The sequence below is a fragment of the Leuresthes tenuis genome, unplaced genomic scaffold (genome assembly GCF_036924035.1).
Source record: "Leuresthes tenuis unplaced genomic scaffold, fLeuTen1.0.hap1 SCAF_11, whole genome shotgun sequence".
Taxonomy (NCBI): Eukaryota; Metazoa; Chordata; class Actinopteri; order Atheriniformes; family Atherinopsidae; genus Leuresthes; species Leuresthes tenuis.
In genome coordinates, this window is record NW_027325365.1 from 22,811,656 (window position 1) to 22,827,470 (window position 15,815).

Consider the following 15,815-nt stretch of genomic DNA (forward strand, 5'->3'; position numbering starts at 1 on the left):
ATTTTCCTCCTTTTGGAACAAGAGAGCGGTCGCCCCCTCACCCCCTTCCTTTCCTCTCAACTTTTTTTCCCCTCCTCTTCCTCTGTTGTGTGTGATGCTGAGAAGCCCCCAGGATTAAATCTAAGTCTTTTGTTTATCATTTCGGCTATTACTGCTAATGCTAGCTCCCCATCTCTTTTGAAGCGTGTGTGTGCGTGTGTCCACGCATGCATGTGTGGGCGAGCTCTCAGATCAAACACAGCGTAAGACGAGCCCATAAACAAGCTTTCAGGACCACTTAGGATTTTCAGGCAGAGTCAGTGTTGAGGGAGGCACACAGAGGGGGAGTTGGGTACAGAAATACAGAAAATCAGCTGCTCTGTTTATGTACCTTTCAGTGGTGATTACCGGTCCAATCTTTCTGTTTAGCAGAGGAAATATCGTAGGCTTGCAGTGTGTGTGTGTGTATGCTTAGGCCTGATGCATATGGTACAGTTGCAGCGCAGGGAGCTGGAGAGGTGCCACTGGGTTGCATGGAATTAGAGCGCTGGTGCAGCAGTTAAGTGTTTATTTACTCATACATACAACCCAAGCTAAGGAGAGTGAAAGCAGAGGAAGCAGAGGACCACCACAGGCTGGAGACAGAGAGAAGACTGAGGATATGTGTCAGACGCACCGTGTAGCCTTGGCACCGGTCTGTGTTTCCACACAGCGCAGTGAAGGCTGCCTGTATGTGTCAGTGTGAGTGGGCAGACACACTGGCAGGCAGGCAGACACAGCATGCAGGAGGGAATATATTTGCAGAGTCAGTTTACAGAGTTTAATGTCCACAGAGATGAATAAGCGACATTATGCACTCAAAATATTATGTTCAAAACATTGCCAATGCAGCATTGAGAATTTTTTTGTCATGCGCTGCATTAAATGTTGGTAATGTAATTTAACTCGGAGTGTAAATGTCTTGTGGTGTTAGGTTCATTTTTACCCCCCCCCCACCGAGAGCTGGGAAACTTTTGGTTTCAATTTATGGCCACTAGATGGCACCAACGCGGGTATAAATAAACTGAGGAAGGGAAGAAAAAAGAGGCAATAAATGCCTTTATTCCTCATTGTTAAATCACTACCAAACGTTCTACATTAAGACGGACATCATATGGCTATACATCATAAGACGCACGAGCTTGAAATAGATTATCTTGCGTGTCGTGTTGTTGTCATCAATCCCCACAGCCACCGGAAGCGTTAGTTAAAGCCGAGGTTGCAAAGTGCGTCACAGGTCTGAGCTGCGGAGGATCTACGCTGAGCCTGCTCTCCGGCGCCGACAACGCGCCCCTTTCTCTGTCTGCTCAACAAACCCGAGCTGACGTTTCCAGACCAGCATGGTGAAAATTGCTTTTAACTCGGCCCTGGCGCAGAAAGCGCTGGGCAAAGAGGTGCCAGCTGCCGTCAAGGTGAGCTAACGGGCTTCTGCGCGCTGTCCGAGCCCCGCTGTCCGCTCGTAGCCTGGTCGCAGGCCTGCACCGGCCGCGAGCAGTGCGCAGACATGCATGTGCACAATCGCAGGGTCGTGAAGAATTATTTTCCACCTTGCAGTGTTGTGTCTGTAGGGATGCGGTGTGTATTTGCTATTTGCACGCAGCAGTCATATTGCACCTGGTGCAGGACACGGCGGGACCGCCCATCTTCTGCACAGCTGTCCCGCAGAGGACAAAGATTCAACCTGATTATAAGATTGCTGAATGAAAGCTGCTCGCACTTTTATATCGATATTAAGTGCATTGGACAGTGTTTTCATCGTTGTGTGTATCTTGGTGTATTTGTGCGTTTAGGATCCTGAACTGGCCTCTGCTCCAGCGGGCACCGAGGGCTCCACAGGTCGCTGTCTGCTCACCCTGCTCGGCATCGCCTTCATCCTCAGTGGGCTCATCGTGGGGGGAGCATGCCTCTACCGATATTTCACCCCTAAGGTTTGTGTGTGGATGCTAATGCTGGCATCACCTATATTAACATATTACATTAAATAATTATAGTTTTTGAATCTGCATTTCAGTATAGTGCAATACAGAGAGATGGACAATCATCGATGACGTATCAGATTTTAATCTGCTTTTATCTATTTCATCTGAGTGGAATATTTAGCATGGCCAGGTCTCTTTCTAGCTGCAGCTTTTGTTGCGTAAGATAGCATTTTCCCCCTCCGCCTGCGTTCTACATTTCTTTCTGCTGCCAAACTAATAAAAATCTTTCATCCACACCTCACAGCAGTTTGATTCAGCCCTCTGTACCAGCACCACTCTCTTCGCTGGCTAAATATATCATGGAATGATAGAACATATCCAGAATTGGAGAAAACAATCCCTGCCACCCGTAGTGTCAGATGAAAGGGTTGTGTGGCATTTCTTCAGTGAAACTTATCCAAACTTGACCAGAGACACGTGTTTGGAGAGGGGGAGGGGTGCAGTGTGAGTTTGGGAAGAATTATTATGGCTGATGGGAGTAGTCTTTCCCGGGGGGTGGGGGGTTCTAACTCTTGCACACACACACTCTCAAAAGTGCGACGTCGCCTATCTGAATCCTGCTCTTGTTGCACGTTATTCGCGGCAACGCAATGGCGAAGCATTTCTGTCCTGCGGTGTACCAACCAGCCTCCAAAGCACAGATTTAGACAGCTTGGGTTGAATGCACAACAAACATGAGGTAACCTGTTTGGTCATCAGTGGGTCTGTCACTGGAAACTAAATTTCTCTAATATAAGCAACTCCTTAATCACTGTTTGTGGTGACATTGTCAAGCTGAGATAATGGTACTTGAGGAAAGTGGGAGTGGGAGTGGGGGGGTCATTCTTAAAAATGTCTTTACTAAAATAGGAAAAAGGTGTAAAGTCGCAGTGTCGTGTAGTAGCCTTCACACTCTTTGGCATTTTCCCCATTCGTTGTCATTGCAGCCTGACATTAAAATGCAGGTAAATTGAGTAACACTGCTCTTCTTGTTACTGAGCAATATTCTTCCTGGGAAAATGCCTGCAGCTTGGCGTTCACATGGATGTTACTTTGACACTTTCCACCCACCTAAACATTTTCACAGACCAGTCGGCCCCATACATGGCAACACCAACTTCCCTACAGCAGCAGCCTCCACCACCAGGACAGCAGTGGGTGCCGCAGAAACTGCTCGGAAAGGGCTTAAAAAGACACGACAAAGCGAGTTCACCTGGCCCCTAAACTCTCAAGATACCAGTCTGATGAATCTGTGGGAAGTAAGCCCAATCCACAGAGACCCCACAACACAACTTTAAGCCCCACAAGGCTTAAATAGTCTGTTGCTAACATCCAAGTACCAGACACTCCCAAGAAACCCTCAAATGTTCTTTGTCAACATCCTGTCTGGTCCCACTTCTTTTTTAAGGAGCACCTACTGATTATAAGGCTTGTGGTCATTATTTTATAGCTGATCGTCCAAATTCTCCAGTAGTCTGAAGTGATGAAAACTGAATTAATACAAAAAATACAGAGCTACACCACAAAGCAAGCAGCGTTATGAAGACCAAAAGGTTATCTGAAGAGGTCGGGAACAAAGTAAATACAAGTACAAAGAAGATGGAAATAATATGGCACCAAAGCAAACCTGCTTAGAATGAGCAAACCACTAAAACTTGCAGACCAGGCCAGAAGGGCAGTAATCGGAGATCTAACAAAGAGGCCAAAGTTAACCGTGAAGGAGCTGCAAAGCTTTGCAGCACACACGGAAACGTCAGATCTATTTGAGCGGTACTTTCCACACCGCTGGGCTTTGTGGAAGAGTGACCAGATGAAAGCCATTGCTTAAAGAATAAAGGAACAAGAACGCATGCTTGGGGTTCATTAAACAACGTTTTCGAGACTCCCCAAACACGTGAAACATAGAGAACACTTTCCCCACAGTGAAGCATGATGGTGGCGGCAGCGCGCTGGGTGATGATGATGATGAACGGTGCTAAAAATAGGCAAATTCTTGAGAAAGAAATGTGTCGGTCTTCAAGAGAATGGAGTCTGAAAGGTTTAACTTTCAGTTTGACTGTAACCAAAAGCAACACTTCACTTTAGTGGTTCAAGGAGACACGTGTTTCAATAACCTAGTCAAAGACCTGACCGCAATCCAACAAAGAACCGAGATCGCTGTACACCAAGCAGAACCCACCCAGCATCCTGTTCACTTTCTTGTTCGTTTTGCACCATCAGTGTTTTGTGTTAATCAAATGACACAAACTGCACAAAACTCTGTTGTAATTGCAGGTCGTGTGGCAATAGAGGAAGACATGAACACTTTCTCAAGGAACAACGCGTGTATGCCGTTAAAGGCTTAAAACAGTGACTTTAAAGGGGAAACAACCTTCTGAACATGTCATTTAATTGCATACAGTTGCATTTTTACTGTTTCATTTTCACTTTCTGCTGTTTTTGTACTTGAATGCATGTTGTGTCTTCACATTTAAGCTGTTAAATTGTACAAAGACATTTTCTTGTTGCACACAAAAGATATATCTACATAAATATATATGGTTCACACAACAAATGAATATTAAAGCAGCGTGCAACGACAGTATTTAGTCGATTTTCTTCCCTTAAGGGGCTCTGTATTAGCTTAATAACACTTCTTCAGAGACACAAACTGTCTGCATCATGTATAATGGCTGAAAATCCATTAACAGCTTAAATGGTCTCTAAACATGCACGTAGACCCACTCATATGTTGCATCAGGTCTGATTGGGTCGAAGAACACTCATGCCGTCACTGTACGCAAACCCAGCTTGTGCTTTGGCTCCCCCTGGCAGCCTCAGGCGCCGCAGCTGCTGCAGAATAATGTTTCTTAAGCTGGTGCAGTCGGCAGGTAAACACAGCAGAGTAACCACTCGTTGCATAGATGTACATGAGAGCAACTCAGGCGCGAGTGTATGGCCCTACGGTGCAGTATGACGTGGGGCCAGAAATTCAGATATTACTAGGGGCTCTTTCTGTGCACCAGAATGCTTTATGTGCTCTCACTTATCTGACTCCACCAGCGGATGTATCATGGCGCGATGCAGTTCAGCGACATGTCAACCGGAGTGGAGAGCCAGCCATACTACCTGCCACGGGTGGAGGAGGAGGTGGAGATATCTGACAGCATGGCCGTCATCAGTGTCCCCCCTCCCCGCTTCAGACCTGGAGACCCCGCTTACATCCTCCACGACTTCAACAGGGTGAGAACAGTCGAGCGTACGGTTGCTGTAGGTCTCTGCTCCTCTGAGGGTGGGGTTTGAATTCTTTCCTGATGACTCCATCTGTTTGTGAGCAGAAGCTGACGGCGTATCTGGACCTGACTCTGAGGACCTGCTTTGTGATTCCACTGAACACCTCGGTAGTGCTCCCCCCTCAGGACCTCATTGACCTCTTCTCACAGCTGATGGTGGGTACGGTTCGCTCACGGTGTACTAACACGATCTGGCTGGAATAGAATAGAAAACTTTGTTGTCACTGCACAGAATGAGTACTTATATATACAGTAATTAACATTAAACAATGTAAAAATGGAACTATATACAAATCTAAAAAAGGCTTGAGGTGCTGAAGATGCACAGCTTAACAGAGGATTGCACTTTGGTGACGTTACACTGGGGAAAAAGACGTAAAAAAACTATATATACACACGAAAAAGTAAGAGGAGAGCAAAAAGACGCAGCACCTCCTGGAAGAGCTTTCTGATTTCAGAGATAGCCTCCGCTTTTATCGTGAGCAAATCAATTTAGTTTTTTCTATTTTTTCTTAGTTTTGTCGATACACAACATAACCACGAGGCTAAAGCTGCAAACTACTCAAAATAATTCTATTCAACATGCATCACTTTGTTTATTCATCGTTTGAGCAGTTTGACCATTTTACTAAGTAGAAATGATAAAGTAAATTTAACACTTTATATAAAAAGTGCATAAGACGACAGTATTTTATCATTTATCTATTCTTGCTCTTCCTTTTCCTTCTGTTGGTAGGTTCCTGTTTTCTTTATATTGCAGTGCTTTTAATACTCAGAAATCTGCCAGCCGTGTAATGCACAATATTCGTCCACACTCCAAACCTGCTGGGAATATGCTAAATATTTCCAACATTACGTCATGAGCAGCTGTTCTGTACTGTTGGAGAACCATTTCCAACAGATCATGGGATTGTCAAGATAACAAGTCCTTAAAAAAGCCTTTTTTTTTTTTTTTAACCAATCTAAAAGTGATTGCATTTTCTCTTTTGATCTTTTGTCTTTTGTGCATATTCAGGTAACTGTACAACTTTTGGTTATTTAGAAGGTGTGGAGCAAAACATCCAAGGCTGTACGTAGGCGAGTTGAATTAGTTTAAACAATATATTTTCCCTTGTTTATTCACCGTGACGCGCTGTGCAGCATTTGATGTGGTGCGGTTAAAGTTTTTACACTTGGTGATCTAAAAGTGTTGTAAAGATGTACAGTGGCAGCCTCACAGTTTGCCCCCCCCCCACTTTACTCCAGTCTGACTCATACCGCAGCCACCTGGTGCGCGAGGACCTGGTGGTGACCGAGCGTATCGATGACGTCAAGCCTCTGGGCTTCTATATTCACCGACTGTGTAATGGAAAAGAAACCTACAGAATGCAGCGTCGTTCCAGCCTGCCAGGTATGATGTGCTGGTCACATACAAGTTTAGATTTGTTAATTGAGACCTATTATGTCCACGTCCAGCTCTGTCTCTTTTGATATATATACATATATATATTTGTATATATATCATGTTATATATATATATATATCAGACATGTTCACAAGTCACTTTTTCCAAGTCTGTGTGTTCGAGTCCAAGTCAAGTCTGAATGACTGAAATGAACGTTCTATCATTAGACACATGCCATTTGGTCTAGATGAGACTGCATTGCTGTATGTTATGGAGTGAAAGCATGTACTGTATTATCAGTATATGTAATATAATTATACACTGCAGGATCAAAATAGCTCGCAGCATGGTCACTGAAGAGGGCTATTTTAATCCAATGTGAGGGGTTAGGGTTAGCAGACATGTTAATAACTGGCTGCGTAGCCTGAACTTCTCATGCATAACCTTTTCAGCACAATTTCAGTGCATTTTTCAGTTTTTTGACAGTGGCAACCTGGAATTTTATCAGGTGTCACTGAAATTGTAAAAGTAGGCTATTTTAAAACAGCAATTAGACTAACGTTAAGTCACATCCACGTAGACTTGGCTAAGCAATTCATTTGATAACTGTTAACCGAGGCTATTTAACCAAAGTCCTTCCCAAATTTCCCAGGCTGCTGCAGATAAATCAGCAACGGCGTGCAGTGTTCAGAGCCAGATGAGGCCTTTGGGGCCACAGGCGTTACTTTCACATACTTTAGTATTTTGAAGTCGGTCACATTTAAAACGAACGTCTGACATTATAACATATTTTGCAATGAGATGAACAATGCTTGGTTTTTTAAAAATGTATTTCTATACCTCGTAAAACACTGACATCCGTGTTGGTCGCATATGATAAAGCAACTGCCGTTTTGTGTTAAGTTTGTATTTTACTCTAACTAGCTCGATAGTTAGACTTGCTTATGTCAGATAAGACTTTTTTTTTCACAAGGGACAGCTAGCTTACTAGCATTTGCTGCATATCCTCCATTGGTTCAGTTTTGGTGAATGTCAAAACTCAAACAGCAGCAAGTAACATTAGAGCCCCATATGTCACCCTGTGATTCACAGACTGACTCGTGGGGTCGTCAAAGAATGTAGGAAATTCACGATTGCAGTTAAAAATTAACGACAAAGACTAGTAAAAAGGAATGCACCAACTTCTCTGGCGTCGCTTTAAAGTTCAGTCTGAGGAACAAATCTAACACAGAATGTTCAGGAATGCGGTTTGTGTCTCTGTATTTGTCAGGCGGGGGCATCCAGAAGCGCTCTGCAGACGACTGCTTCACCATCCATCACTTTGAGAACAAGTTTGTGACGGAGACCCGGATCTGCAAGGCCTGATGGGAGAGTGGTGGCGGAGTTCAGAGAGAGTACGAGGGAGTGAGAGGATGAAGACGGGAACAGCTTTTAGCAGAAAGTTACTTTTGTATAAATTTCCAGTTTTTTCCTCCCTTGCTTTTTAGCTCGTGCTCAGTGAATTTAAGTCACAGCGTCAAAGCCTAGACCCCCCCCCCCCCCCCCTCTTCTGTATTGCCCTGAACCTGAATAGGTTATAGCTCTCTTGCTCACATATTCTCTAGGTAGTTTTGTAATGTTGGCTTAAAACACAGTAAGTTTCATTTGTGTTGAATACTGTTTCTGTTGCTGTAGCTTCCTGCAAACGGATCTCGTTGATGTTACTGTATTACAGCATTGAGTCATTCCCAGAGCAGAGCTGTTAGTCATTCTACTAATTCTTCTAGTGATACTGAAAAGTCATTCATGTGAGCCTTGTCTTGTATCAGCGTTTACTGTCATCACTCTTATAGAGCAGCTTTGGCAAGATATATATGTTTAGTGTACGATAAAGCACAAGTAAGCATGGAAATGTCTGGTACAGTACTGTTACAGTACACATAGAAGATGCTTGCCATTGACTTTTATGGATAATAAGGGAGGCACAAAACCAGGCTATCAGTCACTACTTTTTGTACATATTTCCAAGAGTGCCCCGTTTTTCCCGGAAGCCTCCACTGTCCTGCTGTGTTATGACTTAGTGTAACCGATGGTAAACACACCAGCAACCTATATGAGCAGTTTCTGCGTTTGTGTTGAAACATTTGTGTCTGTAATCTTTAAAAGGATGAGTTGGAGGACGGAGCGAGCTGAAGGGAAGTTTTCACTAAATTTACCAAGAAAACACTAGTTTTAGTTCATATTTATGAATTTGTACTAATATTTCATGAGCTAACCTTCGCCGAGACAGCTGTAATGACTACCACATGACTTTGAGGTTTGTTTAAAGTTGTGACAAGTACACCTTACTGATTTAGATTTGTTTAAAAAGACCGGTTTTTACAAGCCAAAAAAGTAATTTTCAGTGGTTTCTCACATGGTGTCTACACAGGAAGACAATCAATAGTAAATAAGATTGTAAAGCTTGATATCTCTTGCTTTTTAATTGAATGCCTGAGGACTAGAAAGATGTTGTGTGCAACTACTGAACTGAACTTCACTTTGTTGTTGAATAAAGTTGCTTTTCTTTACCTACTGACAGCTTTGCCAAGTTGGTATTATTACGGCCCCAGTGGAAAGCAGCTGTTTCATTGATAAGATGGTATCTCGCCCTGAGATTGCATCAAGAGAGTATGTTACAAGTTTAGTGGTTTCGTTCCGCCCGGCACTTCCTGACGCTTATTAGAGACGCTGGCACTGCCAACTGTAAGCCCTCCTAAAATAAACTTCTCTCTTTGTCAGCAAAACAAATTTTGAGAAAAAAGTGGTACATTTTTTAAATTTATTTCTTTTATAGGAAAATAAATAAGACAAAAAAATCACATTTGAATCTCCACACCACACTTTCACACACTTAATTACTCTGTTTTCACTGCGAATGCATCGACCTCATCTCAGGGTTTAGTGGTTGAGAACAGGCTGTTCACGTCTTCACCAAACAGTCACGATAGACTTATCTAGTCATCGTCCAAGTCCTCTCCAGTCATGCAGGACAGGCGCCTGCTGAAAATCATGCTCTCTGGGATCTCTGGCTTGCTCAGTCGCCTCCAGAATTCATCAGTTGTGAAATAGTACATGAGTGGGTCCAGGCTGCAGTTCAGGCTGGCCAGGCAGAGCATCACAGGGTGACTTCGTAGAACAAGGTCCCTAAGGGAGCAGTCACTCAGTGCGTTGGCTTTAGCCAGGAAGTCCAGGGGCATAGTGATGTGGTAAGGTGCAAAGCACACTAAGAAGACAACAGCACAGCTTAGCACCATCCTCAGTGCCCTCTGCCTCTCCCCTTTGTCGGGAATAGCCCTTGCTGTTGCCTTCCGAAGGCTCCCAGCAGTCAAACATGCACAGGCCAGCACTGAGATGAGGGGGATGATGAAGCCTAAGAGTTCGGCTGTGATCAGCAGGGCCCAGACCACCGGGGTGCTGACAGTCCTCAGAGGAAGCTCAGAGAAACACTGCATGGAAACGTTTGAACCCATGCTCGATTCATAACTGGGGTTCCTCAGCAAAGGGAAAGGCAGACAGCAAAGACAGACCAGCAGCCAGCCGAGCCCACATATCAATGAGTCTCCTTTTCGTTTGGAGGAGTTGTACCTCAGCGGGCACATAATGAGCTGACAGCGCCGCACGCTGATGCACACCAGGAAGTAGATGGAGGCATACATGTTGACATACTTGAGATAGAAGCAGATCATGCAGAGAGGAAGACCAAAGGGCCAGGTGTCGTTCAGGTAATAGTAGATCCGCAGAGGCAGGGAGAGCACCTGAAGAGAGTCAAAGGGGTTTACGGATGACAAACAGACTTTCTCTAAATTAGCAAATTAATCAGTTTTTCATCAGCAGTCTGTAGTGAATAGCAACTTTGTTAAGTAACTTAGAGAGCCAAGGTCTCATCCTAGCTTCAGCTGATGTAATTCAGCTGCTCTATTATTTACTTGTCTTATTTCGTTGAGTGTCAGTCCTTATAGTTTTGAATGTCTGCAGAATTTCCCTCCTTTTTTTACATTTCTTTGGCCAAGCACTAATTTGAGACCCTTCTGTGGAATTCATAAGAACAATATCTAAAAAATCATAATATAGCAAATATGTAAAGAATCAAAATGCTAAATTCCACTTTATTCTACCGTGGCACGCAAAGTTTGGAAATCAAATTTCAGTGAGAGAAAATATTTTTGGGGTTTTACTTTTGAATTCCAAAGGACTTTCAGGTTTGGGATGAAACATTCAATATTCTAAGCAAGGCTACTTCTTATATTGTTGTCTCAAAATGTCCAAAAGAGAAACAGCTTGTTAACACTTTTTGCAACGATTAAGATGGGGTCTCTGAGGAGTCATTTCAGCTCCTGTTTTGGGGGATTTTTACCTTAAAAAGGGGTTCTAGTTATCTGAGACTGCATTGCTCTTGACGTTTATGTGTATATTTTCAGTCTCCTTTTTCACACAACTGCATTATTGTGTTTGACACAATGAAGCGGCACTCGTCATACGTCGATGTTCTGACAGTTAGATCAAGATGTTACCAGTTAAATGGATAACTGAAAGACAGGCGGATGATGTGATAAAACAATGAAGAATTTAATGAAAAAGACTTGGGGTGGATTTTTACCTGCAGCAGGTCAGCCACAGCCAAGTTCATCATGAACATCACAGCCTTCTTGGTATCTCTGATGTAGATCCTGAACACCCAGAGCGCCAGCACATTGCCCAGCAGGCCCGGTACCAAGATCACACTGTACACCACAGCATAAATGTGGTGCTGGTACGCCTTCAGACTGCCCAAGTCCTGGCAGCTTTGGTTCACATTAAGCCGAGAGGCATTCATGGTCAGCTGTCGGGGTGAGCTGTCTTGCAAACCTGCTGGAAGCTTGTATCAGGAGAGCTGTTTGTAGCTTGATGACTGTTGAGATGGAGTTTCCATGCTGTCCCTTACGGTGAGTTCATGCCGTGACCTGTACTGCTGCTTCGGCGTAGCATTCCAGACAGGAGAGTGAGGTTTATGTGGTGAAATTTGTGTCCCACGCTGAAAAAGTGTCACTGCTTCAGGTCTTCTTGCAAGAACATGGCACTGTTGGAGCAGAGAAGCAGAGTAGTGTTATTCAGAGATATTTGGTGTCCAGAAAGAAGAAGTTGTATGTCAAAATGCTGGCTGCGAGGTCGGCAAAAATGTTATGACTATAATAAACTGGCCCTGTGCACACTGGGATAGATGGAGGTATTGATGTTTGCATGTTGGGAAATAGGCCATAGGTGGCCACACGTTTTGCATGTTGCATGTGTAAACATCAGGTCTGAAGAAAGCGCTGATCTCACACCTTCTTTGTACACCAATTAGTCCCGTAAGCACCCTCAAACCTGCCAGTGAAGGCGTCAGATGTTTCTGAGCAGCACATAACATAAATTGCATGTTCACAGCTGTTTGCGTTAGCCTTTACAGTAAACGTGTTGATGTTTCACTCTCCTACGTACTGTTCACTGCTGAGCATCTTCACCTGCAGGGCAGCCCACAATAAATGCCTCTGCACCAAGCAGCAGACGAAAAAGTTGTTCAAAGTCATGCATATATCTACTTGTAGATATGTGGAACACCACACTGTACGCAATGGGTTTTTTCACATAACCGACAGCACAAAATGGAAGTAATTCAGAAGAAAAGAAAAAAACTGTACAGATCATCTGCAACTGTTCACGTGAGTGGGAGAGCAACTTGCAACATTCAACGTTCAGCGTGAGCTAAAAATGTTTTTTTAACCAGTTGTCTCCCTTGTATCATCTCATGCGATCTAAACAGATCCTACGTGTCATCGATTACACAACATTAAAGTGTTCTGATCTCAGTTTTTCAAAGGATCTGGTGCTTTTGTTTTATTACGTGGGTAAAACTACAAAGTCAGATCTGCTGCTTATAAAGAGAGCCAGTAAACACTTTTAAATCTTTTGACTTTAACTATTCAGATGAGCATTACCTAATGTGCAATTGGAAGGTTCTTTTTAGTATGGCAAAGAAAAAACTGAAAGTTAATGGGATCAGTAGTTATTGTTCATGTCTTTATTTAACATACGGGCCCATGGCCCAATCTCAATTCCTCTCCTTGTCCCTAACTCTCCAATTAGCAGAGGAAAATGTAGCTTTTTTTAGAGATCAAGGAGTAGATGTCATCCAGCCCTTCAATCGGCGCTATAGGGGCCACTCACTCTGTTCCTCCCTTTTGCCAAGCTTTAATGCATCTAAATGATCTCCCCAGGCAGCTGCCTGAGAATTGGGAGACGTTGTTGACTCATTTTACCAACCATGCAGCAGAGATTCTGGAGCAGTTTAACGGAGGGTAGATATCTATCAACCCGTCAAGCTTTCATGACAATCTCTCCAACGACCTCAGAATGCACAATTGCATTTTGAAGATCATCCACCAGTCATTCAGATGGCATTACAACCTGTTTTTTAAAGTAGGTTTTTATGGTTGAACCAGACATTGTGGCCTTTATTAACTCATCTCTTTCCACTGGTGTTTTCCTCCGCTACTTTAAATGCGCTGCAGTCCTACTCTGAATCTACGTGTTTTGCCAAATTTTAGACTCATCTCCAAGCTCCCACTTTTATCTAAGATGAAACTGTTTCTTTGCAACTGATCACCTTTGTGAACTACCAAAAGTTTGACACAGTGGGCCACAGTGTCGTGTTTTACTGCCTCTCTTGAGGGGCCCCTCGAGGATCCATTTTGAGCCCTTTTATATTAATCATCATTTAAGCAAAATCTTCCCTTGCGTTATCTAACTATATCTTGTCCAGAGTGGATGATTACAGTGCACTTTATTCTAGAATCAGCAAGCAAAATAGACAGAATTCTGTCAAGTTTCCAGTTAAGTATTTTACACCAGTCAAAGACCAGCTCTGCGCCTGGATCATCCAGTAGAGCCCTTTCGTTTCTAACATCACAACATATCAGTTAAGGTGATTGTTGTTCAGGCCTTTCTGGCTTTGGATCTACCTTCCGAATGATGCTTAGTGTCCTCTTTTAAAATGGCCTCTTAAAACTCACTGTTCTAGAATATTTATTTTTTCCTTTTATGTTTCAATAGGTTGCTCCTGATTTTAGTGTCTGTGTTTTTTGAAGAGCACTTTCTAATCTGATTACAATAAGTGTTCTAGAAATAAAATGATTACTATTATTGTTATTATTTGGAAGCCTAGATTACAGCTACTCTTTAATCCCTAAAAGGAAAGGGCTTGAAGTGATTTGTACAGGCAGGAATAAAGCGCTGCATAGAGAGAAAGGTACTTTCTCAGGTTTGACTGTTACAACGTGACAAGGAGTCTGAACAAGACAGTAAATTCAATCCCAAAAAGGCTGGGAAGCGCAATCTTTTAAAAACATGCTGTTTATGCAGGTTTATCAGTCTTAAGCCAAGTTATAGGAAAAAAATGTAGAACTATTCAATTGTAATTGTCAATAGCTGACTCTGACTTGCACTCAAACACAGTTTCCCATCAAAGACATGAACAAGCAGCGGACAGTTGGAAAGACAGACGTGAGTTTGTTTAGTTTGGACTCCTCCTCTGCTCTTTTGATAGCCTTTCATACTTCACAACTCCCAGAAAGAGCTCCCAGCAGACTTTCATTCCTCAGACCTCAATTTTACTCCTCTGGCCAATGACCTCTGTTTCACTGATTCTCCACATTTCACACTCACTTTTGCACACACCATGTTCTTCTGCCAGAAACTGTTCATGTGATCTCAAAGAGCCAATTACTGTAACAAGAACTTATTGTTGAGCTTTCATTTCCTTCTTGCCGATAGAGTTAGTGGAGGGATATATATAGATATATACATCTATATAGATATAGACATATTTATATATATATATATGTGACTAGACTAGATAAGTCTATATCTATAAATATATATATACATATTTATGTGTGTATGTACTGTGACTACGTATCAAAACCACCATCTTGAAGCGATGACACCATGTTTGTATGTATGTGAAAGTAAAACTATTTTGAATTAATAAAGTTGAAATAAGGAGCTCAAGCTTGGATCATGATGAAAGTTAAGTAAAAGTTCATTTTCCTACCTATATTTCAACAGTTTTGGTCCTCAGATCTTGCCACTGGAAACGTTATTTCATCTGCTGTGAATCATCTCTCTGTGGGTTGTTGGGGTGTTACAGCTTTTCCACTCAGACATGACATCTGGTCTCACGTAACAGCACCCAAAATGCTGGCGGTGAGCGCCCCGGTCCCTCCACGTGTGTGCTGTTCCAACACACGAAACATACCACAATCATCATGAATTACACTTCACATGGACACAGAAAGGAATACAGGCGCCCTGACAGTTGCCCACACGTGCGTACACACACACACACACCCTCAACATAACAGACATTCCTCACATTGGAGTAACATACGAGATCCCCCATGAGGAATGACTCCACACTTTGAGAATTTTGCTGTTCACACAATCGATTTCTTTATTTGTATTAGCTAATAGAACATTGATAATAACTCTCACCTCTGTCTTTAAGCTTCACACCGTCTCAGCATCAAAAAGCAGAGGAGTGAAACATCAGCCAACACTCCTTTCTCATGCTCTCCTCATCTAAGAAAGCGCAGGTTATCTGACACGCTGTTTCCGGTCCCCTCGTCTCTTCATCTGACTTATACCTTTTTCTTCACACGAGCAGTTTCCTGTTTTGTTGCCTTATTGTCTCTTTAGATTTGTTGCCTTTTTCCTTTCTCTGTCCGTCTCTCAGCTGCACTGGGGACTTTGGCACACACACACAGAGCTTCCTGTGAGCAGAGGAGGTGTGGCTTGTATGACTTTTTAACACTAATACTTCTGCTATTATGCTCGTGGTCGCTGGTTCCACACGGTCATTGTCTATCTACAATGCCAGATCAAAAGATTGAAATGTATCAAAATGAGGAACAAGAAATCAAACTGCTTTTTGTTTCAGATATGTCTCAATGTGTTATTTTCAGTAACTAAATAAGAGCTCAAATTTAATTATCGAGTTTCACAGCAGGGGGACAAGACGTGGGCGTTTTCTGGTAGTTTCCTAATCCGGGCTGAACTCCTCTGCCTTGTGTATAGACAGAGGTGTCTCAGTCTTGGGTGTAGCGGATGCGAGAGGAGGTGGGTGGCTGTTGGGGGAATGATCTTTCA

At 43.0% G+C, this 15,815-nt stretch overlaps 2 protein-coding genes across 3 annotated transcripts; one reads left to right on the forward strand and one right to left on the reverse strand.

The window, feature by feature from the left end:
• Window positions 1-1,183: 1,183 nt before the first annotated feature.
• On the forward strand, window positions 1,184-9,189 carry LOC140318340 (integral membrane protein 2A-like). The gene is made up of 6 exons (XM_072396124.1): window positions 1,184-1,430; window positions 1,809-1,946; window positions 5,019-5,198; window positions 5,294-5,404; window positions 6,494-6,638; window positions 7,903-9,189. The coding sequence occupies exons 1-6, from the start codon at window positions 1,359-1,361 to the stop codon at window positions 7,995-7,997; spliced, it is 741 nt and encodes a 246-aa protein (XP_072252225.1). The 5' UTR covers window positions 1,184-1,358; the 3' UTR covers window positions 7,998-9,189.
• A 286-nt stretch (window positions 9,190-9,475) lies between these two features.
• Window positions 9,476-15,442, reverse strand: gpr174 (G protein-coupled receptor 174). Of its 2 annotated transcripts, XM_072396122.1 has the most exons (4): window positions 15,162-15,442; window positions 14,722-14,902; window positions 11,251-11,709; window positions 9,476-10,408 (listed from the first exon to the last, which is right to left on the reverse strand). In XM_072396122.1, the coding sequence occupies exons 3-4, from the start codon at window positions 11,464-11,466 to the stop codon at window positions 9,608-9,610; spliced, it is 1,017 nt and encodes a 338-aa protein (XP_072252223.1). In that variant the 5' UTR covers window positions 11,467-11,709; window positions 14,722-14,902; window positions 15,162-15,442; the 3' UTR covers window positions 9,476-9,607. The 2 variants fall into 2 exon arrangements, with proteins under 2 accessions (XP_072252223.1, XP_072252224.1); XM_072396123.1 differs by lacking the exon at window positions 14,722-14,902.
• Window positions 15,443-15,815: the final 373 nt, after the last annotated feature.